This window comes from Grammomys surdaster, unplaced genomic scaffold (genome assembly GCF_004785775.1).
Source record: "Grammomys surdaster isolate TR1022 unplaced genomic scaffold, NIH_TR_1.0 199, whole genome shotgun sequence".
Lineage (NCBI taxonomy): Eukaryota > Metazoa > Chordata > Mammalia > Rodentia > Muridae > Grammomys > Grammomys surdaster.
Window position 1 is genome coordinate 4,857,702 of NW_021604644.1, and position 24,745 is coordinate 4,882,446.

General features: G+C 42.4%; 1 protein-coding gene across 1 annotated transcript in view; it reads right to left on the bottom strand.

The window, feature by feature from the left end:
* The window catches only part of Melk (maternal embryonic leucine zipper kinase), a 61,511-nt gene that overhangs the window by 17,006 nt on the left and 19,760 nt on the right, over positions 1 to 24,745 (bottom strand). The window contains exons 8-12 of the mRNA XM_028770269.1: positions 23,874 to 23,972; positions 17,481 to 17,549; positions 15,996 to 16,094; positions 8,657 to 8,743; positions 1,520 to 1,657 (exon numbers count right to left, since the gene is read on the bottom strand). Of these exons, the coding sequence (XP_028626102.1) occupies positions 1,520 to 1,657; positions 8,657 to 8,743; positions 15,996 to 16,094; positions 17,481 to 17,549; positions 23,874 to 23,972 (492 nt within the window). The remainder of the gene's footprint in view (positions 1 to 1,519; positions 1,658 to 8,656; positions 8,744 to 15,995; positions 16,095 to 17,480; positions 17,550 to 23,873; positions 23,973 to 24,745) is intronic.

Here is a 24,745-nt window from a genome sequence, read left to right on the forward strand (position 1 = left end):
AGAAGGTCAACTGTGGCTTTCTGAGGATAACAAAAATATTTTCCTTTCTGATTTTTTTCCTTTTGTTCTCTGTGATACTAGGGATCAAACCTAGGGCCTCAGACATGCATACTAAATGAACACTCTACCACTGAGCAACTGCTGCAACCCTAAGGTATGATTCCTAATACTGCAGCCATTAAACTGCAATCTGAATTAAACTGAGCAAAGGTTACAGCATCCCACACCCGCCTAACAGTACTTAAGCGTTTGTTTTACAGATAGGGTCTCATTCTGTACCCACAGGCTGACCTGAATTCACATATGTAGCCCATGCTGGCTTTGGAACACAACAGTAATTCTTCTGCTTCGGTCTCTCAAGAACAGTCAGTTAAACTTTAAGCAATAGTGGGCACGTGGGAGGGCACCAGAGAAATAGCTTAGTGGGAAAAGGTCCTTGCCTAAGAACATGAATTCAATCCCCAGTAACAATCAGCTGCTAGAAGCTATCCTCTGAGCTGTGGCGCATGTACACATACACACAAGCATGAGACACACAGAGACAAACAAACTAATAAATAAATAAATGATATAAAATAGATTTCAACTGTGGAAGAAAGAATTGAACGGAAGACAAATCTGAGCTAGGAGTCTAGAAGGGATGACGTGTTGCTTGCAGTATGGGAACTCCATCACTACAAGCATTCACAACAGAGGAAAAGGAGAAAAGAATCACAATTTGCTTAAAACCAGCTCTTGCAGAAAGAGTTTACATTACTGGAGCTTTGACAACTGCAGAAATCTAAATCTCAACAGTAACATATGCATCAAAGTGTTTATGTTAAAATATTCCGTGTCCTAAGAAATGTAGCATGTCATGTATTCATAGGTCTGACTCCCTTTTAAAGCCCTGTCAAGTACACAAAGCAGAGACAGGAAAGACACACTGAAGAATTAACTTTATCCAGGGCTAAAGAGATGGTTCAGTGGATCAAAACACTGGCTTCTCTTGCAGAGAACTGGGTTCAATTCCCAGCACCCAGAAAGTAGCTGACAACCGTCTTTAATTCCAGTTCCAGTCGATCTGACATCCTCTTCTGGCCTCGTCCAGCACCAAGGAAGGCACAATGGTATACACACACATGCACACAAAACATTAAAATAAATAAATAAATAAATCTTTAAAAAAAAGAGGGATTACATTATTTGTAGCTAGAAAGTTTGTAAGTAAATCCTATTACTTTCTTTTAGTTTATCTATTTCTCAGTAAGCAAGATGTGCTATAAAAGGACAAAAGAGAAAAAAGGAGAAAAGGGGCAGAGGAAGAACTAAGCTCAGAGCTCTCACTTTTCTCATCACGATGTTTAAACCAACTGGAAAGAGCTCAGTGGCCGAGCGCTTGCCTCACATGTGCAAGGCCTGAGTTTCAAGCCCAGCACTGCAGAAGAAACAAACGCTTGCAACTGCATCTGGCTGACTCATGGTGGTGGTGGGTGTGCTCGTGAATAAGGCTGCAGGCGAGGTGAGCAGGTGCTCACACAGGGCTTCTACAACTTGCCTTTGGAGTGGTGCTGGTGGCTCCACAAGAGAAGGCCGGCAGCTGTAGACGAGCTGGCTTCCCTCGAGCCTTCCTGGCGAGAAGCAGAAGGTAGGTGGCTGTGAGGTGATCATACTGCCACTGAAAAACAAGGGATCAGGCAGTTAAAACACGCACAGACGCAAAGGAATAGCATTCTATTTTAAATTATTTTCTTCAGTGCAACAGGCATTCAGAATTCAGTCAACAGCTTTGCAGACGTGATATTTAACATTTCTCCACATCATGCCTGCACACCTAAAACTGCCCTGCGCAGAAAGAACTCCTAAACACCTGAAAGCTATTTTGTTTCAACTGCATATTTCTAAGCTAATTTCCTTTGCAGTTCGAATTGTTTGATCTTCAGATATTCCGCACAGAATTCTTAGTACGGAAAATAAAAATTTTGCTCTATTACAACATCTTTCCTACATTTATCTTCCCATCTCCTCCTCTGGTAACTTTATCATTTGCCACTAAATCAAATTTACATCATTATCAATTTATAAGTAGTATTCACAACTCAATAGGGATAAGGTTTTAAATACTATATTGTTATCCCAATACAACCAGCCAGAATAGAGACCAAGAGGTGGCCAAGAAGGTATTAGGGCCTTCTAGCTCAACTTCAAAAAGCTGAGGGAGGACCACAAAAGTTTCAGAGACAAAAAACAAATGCCATATGTAAACGCATGGGAGCCAGACTGTATGTACATATGTATGTATGTATGTATACATGCATGCATGCATGCATGTATGTATGTTTATAACATCACTTGTTAACTGTTTAACAGTTTGTGAGATATAGGGCTAAGGACGTAGCTCAATGATAAGAGCATTTGCCTAGCACGTGCAAGACTATGAGTTCCATCCCCAGCACTAAAAAGTAACAATAAGATATTGGAGAAGTGGCACGCAGAGTATCTAAGACAGGTAACAGGGAAGTACTCAGAACAGCACCACCACCTCCAGGATTAACACCTGATGACAGTCATATTGGTTAGCTATAAGCCCAGCCATCAAACCACACAAGAGCTAAAGACAAAAGGCTACTAAAACAGGAGAAGTAATAAAGTCTCAATTCTTTTTTTTTTTTTTTTTTGGATTTTTCGAGACAGGGTTTTTCTGTGTAGCCCTGGCTGTCCTGGAACTCACTCTGTAGACCAGGCTAGCCTCAAACTCTTGAACTCAGAAATCCGCCTGCCTCTGCCTCCCAAGTGCTGGGATTAAAGGCGTGCGCCACCACCGCCCAGCTAAAGTCTCAATTCTTGTACTTTCCTTTTTGATGTTTTAGAACTGTGCCACACCTGAAATTAAATTTTCTAAGTTCCCCATTCTTCTAATTCTACCGCAATTGTAATAGTCTTACCTCAACATTCTCGGTACATTGGCTAACCCTAACTCACCTCCTTCCTCCTAGAGAGAGTCCCCATATTGGCATCCGCCCCCTTGCCAGTCTAGCAACTTTTTTCTCCTCCATGCTACAATGTACCCAAGCATTCGTCTTTCTTTTTTTGTTGGTTTTTTTTTTTTTTTTTGCTTTTCGAGACAGGGTTTCTCTGTATAGCCCTGGCTGTCCTGGAACTCTCTCTGTAGACCAGGCTGGCCTCTGCCTCCCAAATGCTGGGATTAAAGGCGTGCACCAGCATTCGTCTTTCTTGATTGACACTCTTGTAGTAGAAATCATCCTCCAGTAACTTTCTGAGGGTTAACATGAGGTAAATGTTTTGAAATTGTGCATGTCTGACATATGATAGCATTCTGTCCTTAGGACTGATTCTGGTTTGGTCACGTAAAGAATTACAGACCAACAATAATTTCTGTAGTTTGGAGGATACTATTCCTCTTGATTCTAGTATAGCTATTTTTGAAAAGTCGGGTTGGATGGTGGTAGCATATGCCTTTAATCCCAGTACTTAGGAGACAGAGGCAGGAGGATTTCTGAGTTTGAGACCACCCTGATCTACAGAGCAAGTTCCAGGTCAGCCAAAACTACACAGAAAGACCCTGTCTTAAAAACAAACAAACACAAACACACACACACATACACAGAGTCTACTCCCATGCCTTTGTATATGACCTTAGTTTTTGTCTCTGAAAACTTTTGGGGTCCTTCCCCAGCTTTCTGAAATCCTGCTAGAAGAGGCATTGACTGGTACATCTGTTATCATCCACCATGCTAAATCCTGGTTGATTTTCTTTGATGGTTCCCCTGACCAGTCACTGTTTAGCCTTCTATTACTATTAATAATGACGTGTGTGATACACCTTTCTTACCACTACTCTCACTTTTGTATCTTTTGTTTCTAAGTCCTACTTTTAAAAACTTCTCCTTAACTTTATTTTCAAACATTTCTACTGAGTTTTAGAGTTCTGAGGGCAACACTTAGAAAGTTCTTTATGAACACACCTTAATCCTCTTCAAGAACTAACTAGCTTCCCTTCGTTCTGAGAATATGATTCTTTTTACCCATATTCCCTCTCCCTGCATTATCTATTTTATTACAATATCTTTCCATTTTCTTCCTTCTTCCTTGTTAACTGTCTCCATTTTCTTCCTGACTCTCTCCCAGAATTCTAGGTGTCTTCTAGTATCTCTTCCCTCCACAAACACATAGCCATCAGCTTTCTCCCAACTTCTTTTGTCCACTACAACCTAGTTCACAAATTTAAAAAATGTCTTGACATTCCTTTGTCTCCTCTTTATGTATATGTATCCCGGAAAGTTTTTGACTTTTTAAATCCCTTTCCATTGTTTTAATGAGATTTCAGGAAATACTTATAGACTCAAAGTAAATTCAGACTATGAGCTTCTGTCCTTACCAAAAAACGCAAAAATTTTACTAATGGAGTAATATTTAATGCCATGAAGTGCTCTCAAGAAGGGCATGACACAAAGGGTCACCAGCAACATGATTCTTGTTAACTTCAGTTAATATTTTACATAGGTTCACATGTACTAAATGACTTGAAATGTTCATGTCTGTCCTTTCAATCTAGGAAGGACGTAAAATCCCGTATGTTGTGACAGTTACAGTGGGATTCTGACTATTGCACACATCATAGCAAGGGGGAAGGAAAGACTCCACGGAGAAGGAACTGCAGAACTAGATGAAAATGACCAGCATCCTTCCTCTCCCCAAATTACACTAGATCCTCCACATCTACTGTGTCACATGGGCTGCTCACCTTTTGAAAACAGATTTTAAAAAATCTTTTTGAAAAACACAGGCTAAGAAAGAAGCTGGTGGGCTGGGGACATAGTTCAGTGGTACAGCACTCAACCGGCACCCCTGAGGCCCTGGGTTCAACACCCGCCCCCCAACCCGCCCCATCAAAATAAAAGGGGAGGCTATTACTTTACTAATTAAGTCCAAGCACTGTAAAGGATTTCTGGATAGTACTAAGTTGTAGGTATTTTAGAATTTCTACTCAGCTTTAAGAACGCTCTATGTTCTCTGGTGGGATTACCTCACAGCAGTCTGTGCATCTTCTCTAAACATGCCTACACGCCCTCTTCCCCTTGGCAAAAAAAAAAAAAAAAAAAAAAAAAAAGGCAAGACTTTCACTTAGTACTCCTCTTGATCCGATGCCCGGGAAGCTGAGGAGGAGGTAGGTCAATGCAGGAGTTTCCCTTCCTGCCTCCTTACCTGTTAGGTCACTCCCTCCTTTGAAAGCAAATATCTGATACTGATGGATTTGCCTGTTAGAAAAAGGCTTCTATCTCTAGAAAACTATAAACACTTAACTTTTTTAAAGTTTACTTGAGGGAGTGTACACATCTGGAAGTCAAAGTGTATGTTCCAGACTCAAAGTCAGGTTTTCAGGCTTGGCAGCAAGCACCTTTACCTACTGAGCTATCTGACAACTGACTACTCCCCCCAGGTTTGTTGAAGGGGGGTCTCTGCATAGCTCTGGCTGTACTGAAACTTGCTATGCAGCCCAAGCTGGCTGTGAACTCACAGAGATCTTCCTGCATTTGACTCCTGAGTGCCAGGAATAAAGGGGTGCACCACCACACAGGGCATTACAATCCTTTCTAAGTGCTCAGCTAATTGTTAACTTCACAGGCACTTGGGAGATGGATGGCATATGTACCCCTAAGTGAAATTCCCAGATATGTGTATGCTCCCTCAACCCAGACCCACTCAGAAAAGGAAGAGTAAGGGAGTGATAAGCCAGAAGCCCGAGCACCACTACTTGAAATCTCAGGACAGACATAATAACATGGCCCAAACTGTAAGCCAGAGGAGAATCTGACTACTTCATATAAACATTTGTTAATAAAAAATTAGAAGCCATGTATAGTGACTCAAATCCCAGCACTCAGGAGGCAAAGGCAGGAAGGAAAGCTGCTAGAAACTCGAAGCCAGCCTGGACTGTGCAGGCAATTCCAGACCAGCCTGGGTTATAGAGCAAAATCTTGTCTCACAAAAAGCAAGCAAACAAACAAGGAAAAGGTACTTTTAGGAGTGTTTGCGGAGCTTCAATCTGTGAGTCACTGTTTCTCTGTCTCGTCACAAAGACCAATGGTACCATATTAGCATGAGTCACAAGAACTGATTTGTCAAAGTAGCCCCAAAATAAAGACAGAGCTCTAAAATGCCTTAGCAACTATAACAACGCTAGTGGATGATCTCCAAAGATCTTTAAACTGGAAAGTAAAAGCCCTGTATGCTACTAACCCCAGCACTCAGGAGGCAGAGGCAGGTGGATCTGAGTTTAAGGGCAGCCTGGTCTACAGAGTAAGTTCCAGGACAGCCAAGACAGCCAGGGTTACAGAGAAAATCCTTGTCTCAAAAAACAAATTAATTAATTAATTAATTAATTAATTAATTGGAAAGTAAAGACTAGGCATGGTAACACTGTAATTCCAGTACTAAGTAGACTGAAGCAGGGTTGATTAAAAGTTCAAGGCCAGCCTAGGCAATACAGAACTGGCCTATCTCAAACTGGAAAGTACTTAAACAAATGTGAACTCTCTGAACCTCAATCCTTCTGAGAGAAAAATAATTATATAAAACCTAAATATTCCTATCTTTATTCTCGAGAATTTCACATATGTACCAATGAATTTTAGTTTTTGTCACTCCCTAACCATCTCTCTTATAACACGGCCCCCTCCCCCATGAATCCCTCTTCCCAACCAGCCTCCTCCTACCATCATGCTGACCGTGTGTGACCAGCTGAGTGAAGGTTATTACTGGAGTGTGGACGATTTATCAGTGAGTACAGCACTGAGAAAATGGCACCTCCCCTGAAACCATTAATGACAATCATCCCGTCCACAACAAAATGTTGGCTGGCCTGATCTTGTGCAGATCGCGACAGCTACAGTGGGGGGATGGGAAGACATCTTTCAGGACACATCCCCCACCCTCGGGCTCACACACTCTTCTGTCCATGATTCCGAGATGTTCTGAGCTTTGGAGAAGGTGATGGCGCATCACACACGCACGATCATTTACACTCAGCACTCTGACCAGCTAGAGGCTGCCTGCCACACTGACTGCTTCCCTCTGCACTAAGAAACTTCTCTAGAGCCATGCAGCACTGAGCTTACATGGTGGCCAGGAGCTGGCTATTGGTTCATTCTTTGAGATACTCTCAGAATGTAGCCCAGGTTTGCCCAGGATAGCATCAAATTCCTCATCTCAGCTTCCCAAGTACTGAATTATAGCCATGGCTGGGGGTTGGCTGGGGTGAGGCCGTCTCTCACTATAGCAGTAATCTCCCGCCTAAGCCTTCTGAGGGCTGGGACTACAGGTGGCATTAAATGTAATTTTTAATTAAAGACCATCCCAAAGAAAAAGCATGCAAAACTTTTAGGTTGCTGAAGTAGAAATTTTAAGTTTGTACTGTTTTGAGACTAAGGAGACATTAAGACATTCTGCATTAGCTTCCAATTCCTGACATTCTGTCACCACGGCCCAGAGCCACTGATGGCAGCACTCAGTTTCTTTACATTGCAAAGCACTCACTGTAAAGCAATAAAGCTGTTTCAAAATAAACTGTTAAGATTTCTAAACTGAACTAAGGAAAAAACAGACAAAGAAAAATACAAAGCACAGGTGACAATGACAAAGTGTTGAAAAGGAGCACCCGGAGGTGTGAGCCTCACTTGCCACACCAGATGGGACTCAGAGTTGTGAGAGCCCTGAAGCTCTGGGTTTTATCTCTAGCACCAGGAAGGCAGAGCAGGAAGACAGAGTTCAAGGCTAGCCCAAGGTACACAGTGAACTCCAGGATAAGGCCAGTTGAAGTATACAGAAAAATTGTGCGCACACATGTGTGTGTGTGTTTGTGTATGTGTGTGAGTGTGTGTGTGTGTGTGTGTAAGTGTGTGTGTGTGTGTGTGACAGAAAAACAGAAACAGACACAGAAGTCAGAAGCAGAGAGAGTTCAGGGCATGTTATTTGGGGCCTACTACCTGGACTACAATACAAGGCCCTGCTTGAAAACAAAACTTTTTGTTCTTGTTTTGTTCTGGTGCTAGAGATAAAACCCAGAGCTTCAAACTAGGCAAGTACTCTACCACTGGCTATATGCCTACCCTTGGAAGTAAGTGAAAGCATGTGTAAGTATCTTGTCTTCTTCATGTTTACAGCAGAACCAGATTTCTATGTCTGAGAATTTCAAAACCATGAAAATGAGCACTACCACTTCTCTGTGGATTAGTTTGCTCTGATTCTCAATTATGTAAGGACTACGTCTCTCTAATCGATGTCCCCAGTGCAGAGTGTTCTTGTTTACAGAGGACATCCAGGGATCCTGAGAGCTCATGAGTATAGGCACTTCTCATCAGGCTGACCGCCTGAGTTCAATCCTTGAAAGCCAATGGTAAAGAGAGAACCAACTCCCACAAGCTGTCCTCTGAGCTCTGCACACTTACTGTAGCATGTGCACACCCACACACATACACACAGAACAAGCAAATAAAAAAACTAGACAAGGTTGTAAAAGAACACCCAGAAGACACAAGGAAAGAGCACAGGAATATACAGTGAACAATTACATTCATGATGGTCCATGGTCCTAAAAACACTACATCACTGTCAATTACAAAAGTCACCATGTTGAAGTGCATGCTGTATTTCTTACCGACAAAATTAAATCCTCCATTGTTTTCCTGCTGTTTCGATGATGTACAGAAAGCTCTGTTATGCAATCTTCATCAAGGTGAGTCAACTACAAAACACAATTTCATATACTGTTGTTTGCAGGTATGTTCTTTTGGAAGTTAAAATCAGCACATCAACATTCCTATGACTCTTTTCTTTTTGCAGCGCTCAGACCCAAACCTACCACCTCACATTAGGTACAATCCCAGTAAGCCATGTGATAGTGTGTGACACACAGCAGAGCCACACTCATATTGAAGGTACAGCACACACCATAAGGTCAACACACTAAAACTTAAATTTCAATTAAGGGCAACTTATTCAATTAAGGACAATTACCAAGTCCTTAAGAACAAAATGACAGGAATGGCCTTGTCTGGGCTGGAAAACACTCAGAAGGTGGAATGTGAAGACAATCAAGAGGAACATGGCTTCCAAAGTAAGGCATTCTCTCCACAACAGCTCCAGAAGCAATGGTCTGCTTTCTGCTTCCAGCCCTCCTCTGCAGGGAAGTGGGGACAGCTGGGGTGCTCAGCCTCTTGTCACCTAAGCTTGTCTCCATGGGACCTCTCACTACTAAGCCAGGACAACCTGACAGCTAGCAGGCTGTGAGATTAGACAGAGCTTGGTTTTCACTGTGACATCACTTTATAACCATGTGGCCTTGAGTATGCCAGTACACCTCCCTGAGCCTGTTTTATCATCTATAAAAAACATGGTGCATGCCTTGCCATACATGTAACACAGGAATGCTCAAGTATAGCACTGAAACAGGCAAGGTCCTCAAAAAATGGCTATTTTTTACTAATATACACAATTCTAGTTCCTCTTTAATTTGATAACTTTCAGAAATTTAAATATTCTTGTTACAGACCACTCTTCCCCTCTAAATGAGCTACTTGGAATCAGATACAGCATGAAGGAGACATTTATTTGCCTTGCACAAGGCAGGGCAGTATCATGACCACCCTCAACTGCCACACACAAGTGACAGTGAGCTCCTGAGAAACTCATCCCACCTTTATGAATGAAGACAAACAGAAAGACGATGGCCTTTCTGTGGTCCAGTGTCTGTGTTCCTGTGTTCCTTAAAGACTGGATACTGACCCCTAATGACCAACCTGAGTGTTAAGAGGTTGAAGGTAAGATGAGGGGAGTCCATCCTTATGAACAGAGAGGCCCCAAGGCACCCTCCACGCCTTCTACTGTGGGAGGATGTCACATGTGAAGGAAGCAACCACAAACAGAAAAGCAAGTCATCCCCAGACACCATGCAGGCTGTGTCTGGAACTTCCCAGCCACCCAACGTATGGTGCTCCATCCTAGACAGACTGAGCAGATCAAGACAAACATATGCTATTGGCTGCGACCAGCAGAAACTCAAGCATTACTTAAAAAAAAAAAAAAAAGTGCAGACCATACAGGCTTATCCTAGTGGCACTGGAGAGTTCCAAGGTTCTTAGACATATATTCAATGTGTTGCTTTAGCTTTTGTGACTCTCAGAGTACAGATTCCTCATTTAGGATGACCTCAACCTCAAAAGCCCCAAACACTTCAACACTCAACTGGACATCTTCTTATTGGTATCACTGCTCAAGGAAGAAGAAAAATACTGAGTTCCTTCCATACACAAGCTACTCCCTAAGAAGGACATCCTTCTTGGCCAGGCATGATACCACCTATAATTCTAAAACTCAAGCGGTTAAGACCAGGGGATCAAGAGTTCGAGGCCAGACTAAGCTATGAACAAATTCAAGGTAGCATAGGCTACACAGGACTTTAACTTTCTGTGTATGAGTGTGCCTGAGTGTATGTGTGTGCACCACCTACGTCCTGGAACCCAAAGGGATCAGAAGAGTGTCAGACAACCCTGGAACTGGAGTTACAGATGGTTGTGAGTCACCATGTGTATGCTGGACACTGAACCCAGTCCTCTCCAACAGCAGTAAGATGCTGAGCCATCTCTCCAGCTTTGGGAGACCCTATATTTAAAAGAAAAAAGACAGGAATAGAACAAAAACAAAAAACCAGGTCTGGCAATATGGCATAGGAGGTAAAAACTCCTTCCACCAAACTCCATGGCCTGGGATTGATTGTGAGCGCCACAGGATAAAAGGAAAGAGCTGACTTCTCTGTCCTATTCTCTCTCTCTCTCTCTCTCTCTCTCTCTCATACTCTCTTACACACACACACATTCTCTCTCTCTCTTACACACACACACACACTCACACAAACGTAAAACAAAACCCCATGTTTTTAAAGGAAACATAAGCGCCCCGTTTTCCAGCCACCCTGCCCTGTGCATCTACCAAGTGCTATCACAGGAAAAGCAGGACAGGCATGAAGGAGGCACTGTGCTTTCTGCTGGACTCCTGAACTAGAATAAAAAGGACAGGGTGACAAAGGTCTGAGAAAGTCTCTCATTTCAGAGTCCTCCAGAGGGGCTCAATAGTTTGATAGTGCTCTGAATTCTCAGCTATGCGGACTCAGGTTAGGTTAAGGACAAAAATGCATGTCCAAAGGTAGCCAATTATTTTGGATTATCCGTGCCTGCTACATTTCCTGTTCACTAGGGCAGAAAATGAAACCGAATATAACTTCTATTTGATACAATACTAGGGTACTAGACCTGTGCATGAAAATAGCACGAGGAGATCATGCGGAGAATTATTACAGCATCTATGCCTTAAATATCCAAGTAAATCAGAATTATTTTTATAGTTCATTCTTGATAACACACACTGAAAGAAAAAAGCAAATCCTTCAAAAGGTGACAGCAATCCTCAGACCTCTTCTGTTTACAACCCATTTCACCAACCACAGCTCTGTGAGGAAGGAGAGCAATGAGTAAGCTGATGTGTAAAGGCAGACACAGGGACTCTAGAGACAGGACACGAACCAAAGTGCTGACTAGGAACGATGAGATGAGGACCATCTGCCCCACCCCACCCTATCCAGGCATTTTTGATTCCTGGCTCAGACATTTCTACCCCATCACAATTGTACCTGTACACAGTTCTGTTCCAGCAGACACCAGACATGGAATATGGCAGACAGGCATGATGCAGGCCCACGCTTAAATCAACTGACCTCCCAGGTCCTTTCCATGCCACAGCCCCTGTCTGAATTCAAATTCTGGCTCTCTACTCTATGCATACTGGCCACTCAACTGTGTTACTTCATGATAATGTACATCCTTTTGCTCCATCTGCAAAGAGGGCAATAATAGCCCCGATTCAGAGAGCTAGTACAAAGACCGAATGAGTTTTTAAAAAAGACTACAGAACAATGCTTTACTGAAAAGTACTATCCAAAGAATTCTACCCATAGTAAAATAGAGAGCCTGACTCTTACGGTATCACGTTAATGTAGAATTCAACAAATTTAAAAGCAGATTTGAAAAGGTTTGGGGCCTTGGGGAGGCCGGTGGTACCGGATCCCTGCCTGGAGCTGTAGTTACAGCCGTGAGCCACTACTTGACATGGGTGCTGGGATACAAGCTTGGGTTCTCTCTAAGAACAGTAAATATGTGCTCTTAACCACTGAGCAATGGTTTGTTCTTTTAAGACAGTGTCTCACATTGTAGCTATGGCTGGCCTAGAACTCACTAGGTAGCCCAGGCTTGCCTCAACTCATGGCAGTCCTCTTGCTTTGGCTTCCCAAGAAGAGCTAGGATCACAGCTATGCGTCCCATATCCAGATTAACAGTTAATTAACAGTTAATTGTTTTCTCTTCTTTTTTCCAAGATACACTATGTTTCCAAGACCAGCTTCAAATGTGTCATCGTCCTGCCCAGCTTCCCAAGGAGCTCAGATTATAGACCTGTGCCACCGCAGCTGACCAGCAACTATATTAAGATGTAAATAAAACTGTATGCCCTGGGAACACTCAAAATTATGTTTTACCTTATACTATGCCCCAAATTTAAAAACAAAGAACAGGAAGAAAACACACGAGACCTCTGATGTTTGTTTAAACGGGAGAGTGTCCTTAGGAGCACAGGTAGGAGGATCTGAAATTCCATGCCAGCCTTGGCTGCACAGCAAGTCTGAGGCCAGCCTGGGCTACATGACTGTGTCTCAAGAACAAACAATGAGACACATACTTCATTTTGGTGTCTGCTCTAACATGAATAGTAGTGTATTCTATCCTATCAGAGTCATGGCTCAAAAGACATGCAAGCCCTCTACACATGGAGAAATGATGACCCCCAATGGTTGAACACAGGCATTGGCACCCCCAATCTCCACCTCACAAGGAGCACATCAGTTTCCCTGTTCCTTCTGCTGACCTTTCTGACACTCACATGGTTCTTGGGCATTGGGAATCACTAGATTAGGTTGCATTTACTCAATAGAGATCCACTACATCATGGAGGGCCAAGGAGACTATGGATAAGAGTTATACTGAGAGCTAACCATCATAGGAAAAAGGGAGAGGGGGTTAGTTCAGCCTGTATGGCCCTAACATGGGGACAGGAATAGAGGCTGGAAGCAAAAGTCCACTTTTCTAAGACTAGGTAGCTACTAAGTATTTATATTCACTGATGTGATTATTCCAGGAAACAAATGCACCATTTGTCTACATGTAACATGTCTAAGACATAACTCTAAGCTACTCCAATCCATGTGCATGATATATGCCTCTACAGAAGTGGAGAACAGTCTTTATTACCTGAAAAGGCTATAAAGGCACTCCTCCCTTTTCTAACTACATATGTGGTGAAGCTGCATGTGTGCAAGCACATGCATGTGTATGTACACATGTGTATATGGTGTGTGTACAGGTGTGTGCATCACATGTGCCTGTGAGAACAGCAGAGGAGAATGTCATGTAAAGTAGACTCTTTAGAGTGTGGTCAGGCTGGAGAGATGGCTCAGCAGTTAAGAGCACTGGCTGCTCTTGCAGAGGTCCTGAGTTCAATTCCCAGCAACCACTGTATAGATGGTGGCTCACAACCATCTATAATGGGATCCAATGATCTCCTCTCACCAGAAGAGAATGACAGTGTACTAACATACATAGAGTGTGGTCTGCAGTCTCCTGAGGAGCTCCAGTGTCCACACCATTTTTATAACACTAGTGTTTCTCCCGTGTGTCCCCGGTGCTGACACTTGAGCTGTAGCACAACAACGAGTGAAAGCAGGGCTTCTGTAGAAATCATGGACTCGCAATTCCCCTAGTCAGTTTCAATTAAACCCTTGATGAAGCCAAGAAAAGAATTATGCTATTACATGTCAACATCATGCATGTGTGTGTTTATTATAAGATGAAAGTGTCAGACGTAACACCGTTGCGGTTGAGCAAAGACTATGTGACTGGGGTATAGCCTCAACAGCCATTTTAGTCACAGAATGTCACTCCTGGCTGGTTATTCAAATATGGGTATTTGAGAAATAAGTTGTTGAAGCTGAACAGAGTAAATTAACTGATGTCAAAAATGTGCCAGCATTGGAAAACCTGTACAACTCAGTGCACAAGTATTTTCCACACCAATGTAGGGTGGTACTTGGAGAAAGCAGCCATGAACAGCCTAGTGGGCTCTACGGGAGAATCCACAGCGCTCGTGATAGGACTCCACACTCCACCTTAAAAACAAAACAAGCCACCAAAGTGAGGGCTGGACAGACTGGTCTCGGTACCTTTACTCAGGATCAAGGTTCAGTTCCCAGCACCCACATGGTGGTTAACAACCATCTGCAACTCCAGTTCCAGGAGACTCCATGTCCCCTTCTGTCCTCCTTGGTCACATAAACTAAAACAAAGATTATTTTTTAAAGAAATGAACAAACATTAAGGAATTATCACAAACTATCTGAAAAGATCACTAAACTACTCTTCCTCCCCCTCTCTGTCTGGGTAGGGTGCATTTTCTAGACTATACAGGTTCTGAAAAGATTACTAAACTACTTACCCTCCCCCTCTCTGTCTGAGTAGGATGCATTTTCTAGACTATACAGGTTCTGAAAAGATTACTAAACTACTCCCCCTCCCCCTCTCTGTCTGGGTAGGGTGCATTTTCTAGACTATACAGGATCTGAAAAGATTACTAAACTACTCACCCTTCCCCTCTCTGTCCGGGTAGGGTGCATTTTCTAGACTATACAGGTATCCTCTAATAGACCAGACTCACAGAAGCTTGTAAGGACATCAACATGCCACTCCTTTGTCAGATTATTTTTAAACGATTTTTCTTCACAAAAATAAGTATTCATAATGGGTAACAGATTTATTGATTTTTTTTTTTCTTTAGAGATAGTCTCAGTGTATAGATCAGGGCTGTCCTCAAACTTGCAATCCTCCTGACTTAAGTGCTGGGATTATAGGCATGTGTCATTACACCCAACTATTACTGCTACTTTTTAATAGCTAATAAATAAATATTAAGGGTGCAAAACATTTCTCAGTCTTAGATGTCTGAAAACTAATGTAATTTCATAAATCTGGAAAGCAGAACAAGTTGAACCTATTTCTACAAATGACTAAATAGGCTAAACAGATTTGAATGGCGTTAAATAACTCCGTCAGGACTCCATCCATTAGCAGCCAGGCCTTGGTGGCACAGGCCTTTAATCCTAACTCTGGGGAAGCAGAGGCAGATGCAGATAGATCTCTTAGTTCAAGGCCAGCCTAGTCCTCAGAATAAGTTCCAGGACAGCTACAACTACACAGAGAAATCAAAACAACAACAACAATAAAGACTCCAGAGCATGCCAGGCGGTGGTGGCGCACACCTTTAATCCCAGCACTTGGGAGGCAGAGGCAGGCAGATTTCTGAGTTCGAGAGTTCAAGGCTAGCCTGGTCTTCAGAGTGAGTTCCAGGACAGCCAGGGCTACACAGAGAAACCCTGTCTTCAAAAAAATAAACAAACCCCCCCAAACCCCCCCCCCAAAAAAAAAGACTCCCGAGCACTGTTCACAATCCTGACTGCACATGGAAAACACCCGGGAACTTTAAAAAGTACTCATTAAGTATACAGAATGAAAAAAGAACTGCTGGCAGTGAGTATTGGAATTAGACACAGGTGTCACTATTCCCAGCCAGGACCTGCTTTTTAAGGTTCCAGGTGATATACATTCAGTACAGGTTGGGCAGCCACTCACTGGCCCAGAGAGTGACAGGCAGTATAGGACTGGGTGTAAGTCTCCCACTCACTGGCCCAGAGACTGACAGGCCCAGAGACTGGGCTGTAGGTCTCCCACCGTCAGTCCAGCTAAGTCTGCAAATACATTTTCTCTCATATTTAGAGCACAGCATTGCAGCATCGAACTCACACAAACTTCTGAAAACAAACCACTGGGTTTCATGGTACTTACAGGAGTCTTGCTTTGCCACTCAACGGGACAGCTGTAATCTTGCATGATCCAGGGATGGTTCAAGAGATTTTTCATAGAAATTCGTTTCTTTGGGTCCACCTAGTGGCCATTGAAGTACATTTCAAACAGAGACTACAACACCTTTCTCCTGAGAACTCAAAATGCACCAGAACAGATGTAAATGTTATTATCACAAACGTTATCATCACGCTGTCAAAGACCTTAAAATGGCCTTGGGATGAATTCTTTTAAAAAGGCAATTGAGGCAAGAAAACTATAGCAACCAACACAGGCCTACAAGATAACTGTTTAACAAACACGAACTTCATTGGTATGGACATTATTCATGAAGTTCAGTCGATCTATTGTATGATGTAATAGTCTTTTTGCTGGAAAACCTATTCATGGGAAATATTCACCACTTTAGTATTCAAGTAAACGCAACGCAGGGCATTCACACTGAATATGCAATCTCTACTTCCGAGTCACTCACAATCACATAGAACAAGCTGAAAAGCACACCTTTCGCTTCCATTTGTGATGTTCAGATGTGAGGAGAGAAAAATTAATCAACAAAGATTAAGTCTGGAGTCTAGAAGAAAGGCCAAGGCATTTTTCAATCTCACTGTGGAGATTTGGTGGTCTGGCTCTACTTAATCAAAGTGGGTGAGCTTGAGGTACATTTTAAATTAAAGGTAAAGACGGCTTAATCGATGGAAAACTGGAAGATATTCAGGTAACATAGTAAGTAAAATAATTCACTAATAATACACTCATTTTCCAAGCATTTCCAACTCATTGTATCTAAAATACACCACAGAGCAGTAAAGTAGGCTCAGACATGCCCCTTTCATTTTTTAGATCACAACAGTTTAGGACGTAAGCCTACTACTGACTGATTAATAGGATGAATACCTAGACTTTCACCTTCATCCCATCAGAATCATTCTCAAAGTGGCCCCAAAACATCAGCATCAGCACCAGCACCATTCAGGAGCCTTTTGGAAATCCAAATGTTTGGTCCTGCCCCAGATCTGTTAGATCAGACAAATGGAATGGGGCCCACTAAGCTGTGCTTTAACAATTCCACCTGGCAACTCTGACACATGGTGACATTTGAAAAGCACTCTACTAGATCACAGGCCATAGACCACACATCAGTTCATCCAAGCATTTGCTGAGTAGCTTCCATATGCCTAAATGCAAGAGCTAGAAAAAACAGAATGACTGCTGAATGAATGAATGAATGAATGAATGCATAAATAAATGTGAAAAAAGGCACATCATCAAAGACGGGCACAGTCTAGAGAAACTGTGTTTACAACATAATTAGTAGAGGTTCTCAGAGAGAACAAGATACATGATGAATGGAATCCTTTTTAAGCTCACAGGTAACAACAAATGCAGCAGTTCCACAGATATTAAAAGTTAAATCAAACAATTACAATGAATTTCTATTACTTAAAAATAAATAACAAAGTTTACCTGAAGCATCTGCTGGAGAAGCAGAATGCTACTGGGAGAGAGCCACTTAGGAACTTCATATTTCCCTCTCTACAAAAAAGCAAAGAAAACATTAAGACTTAGGTCCAACCCACCTGGCTGATAGCCTAAGGTAATGAGATGCTAGGGTTTGCTTCTCTAATCAACTACAAGATTTAGTCAACACTAAGAACAACTCTGAGCTCTTGCTAAAAAGAACAAAATCCAGTAAATTAAATACCATCATCACCTCTAAATTATCCACATATCAGAAAAGGATTACAGCACTGAGACTGTAACAGATACACACACACACACACACACACACACACACGGCTTTGGAATCCATACCATGATTACATGAACAGCAAGGAGAATACCTCACTCATTTTATATTACCAAAGCAAAGTGGAGTTGATCATCTCAGAGCAATTATCAGCTGACACAAAGAAGCAACAGCAAAATATATTTGATAGCAGGACATGTGGTTAAAGTAGATCACAGTGGCCAGGTGGTGGTGGTGCACATTTAATCCCAGCACTCAGGAGGCAGAGGAAGGCAGATCTCTGAGTTTGAGGCCAGCCTGGTCTACAGAGTGAGTTCCAGGCTAGCCAGGGCTACACAAAGAAACCTGTCTCTAAAAACAGACAGACAGACAGACAGACAGACAGAGATCACAACGGACAGGGATGAGTCTGGTGGACGTTAGCTTGCCTAGCAAATGTTTAAAACCGTGGATTTGGTCCCCACTCCCCAAACAAAATACAAATGATACATGGGGCAGAGCTCTCAATCACTAAAGCAAACTGAAAAAAGTCAATTTTGGCCGGGCAGTGGTGGCGCACGCCTTTAATCCCAGCACTTGGGAGGCAGAGGCAGGCAGATTTCTGAGTTCGAGGCTAGCCTGGTCTAGAGAGTGAGTTCCAGGACAGCCAGGGCTACACAGAGAAACCCTGTCTCGAAAAAAAACAAAAAAACAAAAAAAAAAAGAAAAAAACCAATTTCTTTTTTAAGACATTATTATTCTGTGAGCATGCGCATGTGAATGCAGGCACATGTGTGCCACAAAGGATGTGGAGGTCAGAAAACAGCTCTGAGGAGTCAGCTCCCTCCTCTGCTCTACAGAGCTTCTTGGTTGGTGAACTCAGGTCATCAGGTCTGTGGGCCGCCTGCTTTCACCCACTGAGCCATCTAAAAGCATTTTCTGAGGCAGGTATTTTTAAGGGAATGGAAGACACTAAGGCAAGAGATGCTCACAACCTGGTTAACATTTATCATCAGTATAGTTGATGAATAACTGGTCACTGTATCATCAACCAAAGACAAAGCCAGGAGGTTGTTAAACCTTAACTCGGGCCAGGATACCTTTTGATGGAACCTACCACAAACATACTCTTTCCCATCTCTGGGGAAATGATACAATAATTTCTTAGAGCAGAAATCAGATTTTGTATTGATGCTAGAATAACAAGATAATTATTTGAGAAAACCTAAATAAAGTTGAATGTGTTAATTCATAGCATGCATGAAAACTAACTTCACCCAAATTAAATGCAAATACAAAATCCTAAAAATACTTTAAAAAAAAAAAAAAGGGGGAGAAAGCAAGGGAAATTGCTTTTAGAATTTTTCCAGACATGACTGCAAAACCAAAAACTGTAAGACTATCACCACAAAATAAACACATTACATTTCTGAACAGCAAAACACTAACAAGATTAGCAGCCATCAGGGAAAAACCTTTCCTGCCTAAATGAAAGAATACTACATACACTTAATCACACAAAAAGGGCTGCGAGTCACTGGGGTACCAGCACCGCAGCCCCTCTCACAACCTCCCACCCCGCCCTTCACCCCCAGGGAGTAGTGGAAGCATTGCCAACTGTCAACTCCTAACTACTCTTCCTTTCAATCCACATGCAACTCATCAGCATCCTGGCTGTGCTCACAACATCCCCAGCATCCTCATCTGTGCCATGAATGCCTCTTGTGGCACACTGCAAGAGGCTGCTAACTGGTCATCCAGACTGCATCCCTGTGGCCTAGAGTCTAGTCTTCACTCACTACCTCTTACATTCTTTTCAAATAGTGGAACAAGTCATGGCATCCCACTACTCCAAGCCTCCTGCAAGTAGTGGCCCCCCATCTGGCGAAGGGTGGTCTGTTTCCTCTTGTCCATCTCACTTCCTGCTACCTCTCAAACTCATCTATTCTCTCTCTCTCTCTCTCTCTCTCTCTCTCTCTCTCTCTCTCCAAACTACAGTCACTAGTGAAAGCAGCCTACCTCAGGCCTCAGCACTCAGTTCCCTGTCTGTCGTGCCTATGCTGGGTACCAGGAGAGTGTACACATCAGTCTCCTCAGATCTCCACCTAAATGCCGGTGACGACTGGCCTGCCCTGCTCTTCCCATATTTACCACAGCATCCCACATCAGTATTTCCTGTTTGCTTTACAGCCCTTAGCTATATCCCATTACCACTATCAATTTATATTTATTCCATTCTGTTGACCTAGAACAGTGTCTGGTCCTAGTGTGTATAAGGTGCTCAATTCTTTTTTTTTTTTAACTAAAGGGAGGAATTAGACAAAAAGCATATATTCTTTAAAAAAAAAAACAGGTAAAGAATACTGAAATACTGATAAAACATTTTAAGTGGCCAATAAGCATGAAATTATGTTCAACTAATAGAAGAGGAACTTCGATATGGAGCTGTGGCTCCATGGTGGAGTTGCTGCCTAACATGCACAAGGCTGGGTCCAGTGCCCAGCTCGGTGTAAACCAGGAGTGGCACTCCTTGAGCCAGGAAAGCAGTTCAAGGTTAGCCTACACTACACAGCAGGTCCTAGGTCAGCCTAGACTACACGAGATCAGTCTCAAAACCCAAACAGCAGTGGGTGAGATGCCTCAGTAGATGAAGGCACTAGCCACACATGCTGGGCAACCCGAATTCAACCCCAGACCCACACTGAGAAAACCTTTATGTGGTGCTGCATCTGCTACCCCAGCACTCCTTCAAGGACACAGGCAGCAAACTGTCCATCTGCCTGCCTCTCATAAATTTCAGCTTGCTCTTCCCAAGGTCCCACAGAGAGAAGAAATGGACCCGCCTACCTGCTTATCGGATGGTCATAGCCTACCTGAGTCCCTGAGCAGACCTTGCTCCTCTGCCAGGCCTTTCACTGTACAGACTCTGTGTTCTGGGAGATCCCCCATGCTGACTGCTGGAGGCTTCTGCTTACTCCCTGACCCCCTCTACACTGAACTGTGCCCACCTTCAACTGTGAGAGAGCAGATCTCAATCGTGTCAAGTCTTTTATTCCACAAGCACTAAGCAACTCCCACAGCTTCCGGCAGGTTTCAGCTTCTCAGGTGCCACTCTCCCACCAGCCTCTCTTTGCAAGGAAGAGTCTGGTTCCAGGCTCCCAGCTTTTCTGGTACTCAAATATAGACTCAACTACCAAAGTAAAAGAAATATTATGCCCTTAAACTAACACTCAAAAGGGGGAAAAAAAGGAAGAAAGAAAAAGGAAACCAAACTCCTAGCTAAAGGTAGGAATACTCTACAGTATCTGTGCCACTACACCCAGCACGAGAAACTTTCAGCAGAAGCCTGTGCTCTGCTGGAGTGTTCAGGACAGGGGATACTCCTGGCCTCTAGTAAGCACAGGTCATAATGCTCTGTACACCCCTGTGCTCGGCGCTTCACCACCTACAGCAAAGAATGAGCTAGTTCCAAATAGCAAGAACAGAGCCACGGTTGAGAAAACTGTTACAGCACAAAACACTTTTTGAAGGCTAGAAAAGGATCAAAGGGAGATGCAGCACCTTCTGCAATGTTTATACATCAGCCCAAGGAAGCCCACAAGTACACAGAGGGGTGATTTAAATTGTAAGATATACATCCAAAGACTAAACAGAGACGACCTCAGGGAACGGTGCTGCCAGGAAGGGCATCTCCACAGAAGGCCCCTGTGCCGGCCAAGGCTGTGTCCCTTAGTCCTGCTTCTTTATTTAAAGGGTGATACCTTGCAAATGAAAGCAAGAGCAATAGTGGGTGAAGTCAAGTGGAAGGAGAGGAAGATCTCTGGGCTAAGCGTAATCCTGGGAATTCTAGCAGCCTTGAATTGTGCATTTTTCACACGGTGCTAAGAAAGGCAGGTAGTCTCTCCAACACACAGTGACAGCACCACAGTCAGTTCTACAAAGTTATAAAAATGGAATCTCCTAAAGAAACAACTTTACATTTCCTTTAAATTTGAAAGTAACAATTGGTAAGCATTTTTGCCTTCAGACTATCCAACTTTGACTTCTAAATTACATAGACTACCCTAGTATTTGTGTACCAGAACTGAAGTATGGTCATGCTTGTCTTCAAATACAGTGATAGCAAATGAATAGGTGACTTTAATAAGATTAATTCACAATCTCTAAGTGATCATGCTGAAAATTAATTTTGGGGTTTTGTTAAAATAGCCAACAAATGCAAAAGATAAACGAAGGCTGCCTCTTAAATAAGTTACACAGTGTGTCAAATATTGCTGAGGTTTTCAGTCAAGCCAAGAAGTGAAGGTTGTACTAGTCCCAAGCGAGAATATTTAGAACATTCTAGGAAGTTACATACTGTATGCAAGTGATACGACACCTTAATTAGATTCAACCAGCAGACTGTATTACACTGCGACTCGGAACAATAGTTCTGAGCCAAGATTACAATAAATTTCAAAATCTATAATGTGTGAAATTAAATTCCACAATAATGCATAAAAATCCTAATTTGAATCAATTTTCAACTTGCAAATACATGAAAAACTAAAAAATAAAATTCAAAGTAGGAGAAACAAAAAATACACAGTATTAGTAAATAATATTAATTAGGAAGGGCAAACCTCTCACAAACAAGAATTAGACATGTTCTACCATTCATGCAATCGCAAAGGCACTCGATTTGCCCAAAAATAAAACCTTGGATTTTACTATCAAGGCAGAACACTTTCATATTATTTTAACGTAAGTTCCAGCTCCCAAAAGATTTATTCAAGATCCACTAGTGCACTCAAATAAATATACTAATTAAACAATATTAATAATATATCAATGACACATCTGTCATGAGTGTGAATTTGCAGGAAAGGAAACAGTATAGTAGTTTAAGGTCTAGACAGGCAAAAGCACAGCGCTCCTCATGGGAAAGTCCTAAATCAAGAACAGCATGGACCTAACAGAGCTCAGCTTCAGCGGTCTATGAACGCTCCCTTATCTTATCAAGTCTTGTCTGCGTGGCTTAGATAACAACTTAAAACTGAATATGCAAACACTCAGGTGACTCTGTACTGTTCAGTGTATCTTTCCTGCTACCTTGTTCTTTTATTAAATGCAAATGAGGTGTGCACATGAGCTATCTGCCTCAACATGCAGCCTGGCACCAAGGCTGGTGATTTTGATGACCCACTGAGCTGTTCTTTCCACAATGGCTTTGGGGTTCCTGGAGAAAAAACTGAGTAATCTCAACACAGTAAGATTCCAGCTCCCTCAAGCCACTGGCCAGGAACACTTGGAAAACAATAGGAAAGCAAGTGCTTTGAGCACCCGCTTCCAGCACTATGCGCACGCAGACACAGACCCTGAACATCCTCCATACCTGGCTGCAGCTCTGCTTGGTTCTGCCAGCTGTGATCTCTTTGACACTCTTGGGCTTCACAAAAGGTCTGAGGACAGCCAGGTCTCAAAAACAATACCAACAAAAAGTTCCCTGTTTCTGAAAACAAGGTCTCATGAAGCCCAGGCTGGCCTTAACCTTTTTACTGAGTATGATATATATTATATGACATATATTATGACACATATGATATCATATATGAGATATGAGATATAATACATTTAGTATTTACTCAAAAAGTTTAACAAGCTATAAGTTGAAAGTGATATCATATATGATATGACATATATCAGACAGAGAGAGAGAGAGAGAGAGAGAAAAAATGTGTACCTTGGTAAGTTTTCAAAAACTGAATAGCCGGGCGGTGGTGGCGCACGCCTTTAATCCCAGCACTTGGGAGGCAGAGGCAGGCGGATTTCTGAGTTCGAGGCCAGCCTGGCCTACAGAGTGAGTTCCAGGACAGCCAGGACTACACAGAGAAACCCTGTCTTGAAAAAAACTAAAAAAATAAATAAAAAAAAAAAAAAACTGAATACAAAAAGTGTGACCAATATTCAGATCAAGAAAAAGCAGGCTCCAGCTACTTTCCCCTTAACCATGGCCAAACAATAGCTATAGTCTTATCTTCTAACAGCCTGGAACATATTTGCCTCTTGGTACTTTTATACATGCAAACACATAATAAAAGCAGCACAAACAGCTTTAATTTCTTCTGAAATTCTGCACCCATAATACTCACCATTATCTTCTTGTACAAAGCCATGACATTATCATCATCAAATGGCAGAAATCCACACATAAGCACATACAGGAGGATGCCCATGCTCCAAACATCTGCCTAAGAGGAAGGAAAAAACATAACATAAAACACATTTCAAAAAGGCAGGACACCTAAAAGAGAATCACAGAATCGTTCTCCTGACTGAACACAAAGCCCGGAAAGGAAGATTTGTCCAAAGTCACTGACTCAATGGAAGACCTCCTGACTTTCAATTTCATATACTCCTCTAGCCACATACTAGTACTGACTCGAAATAATTCCCAGCTGGGCATGACGGTGCATTTGTTTAATCCCAGCACTAGGGAGGCAGAGGCTGGGCTGATCTCTGTGAGTTCAGGGCCAGCACACCTAAAAAGGTCCTGGAGCAAGTTCCAGGACAATCAGGACTCAGGACTACACAGAGAAACCCTGTCTCAAAAAGCCAAAACAAAACAAAACAAAACAAAAAAAAAAAAAAGGAAAAAAAGAATCCTCAAAGATCTAGAAACTAAGTCATAAAGAAAGAAAGACTTGATTCTCTAGTTCTCAAAGACCAGTTTAAGGCTGCCAGAGGCTAAGGCTACATGGAAGGATGTGTAAACATTCAGAGAGATGTCAAAAACAAGTCTGAAAACTTCCTGTTAATCTGAAAATGCAGGGCTGGAGAGATAGTTCAGCAGTTAAGGGCAATGACTGCTCTTCCAGAGGACCTGAGTTCAATTCCCAGCAAACACATGGTGGCTCACAACCATCTGTGATGAGATCTGATGCCCCCTTCTGGTGTGTCTGAAGATAGCTACAGTATACTCACAATACATACATACATACATACATACATACATACATACATA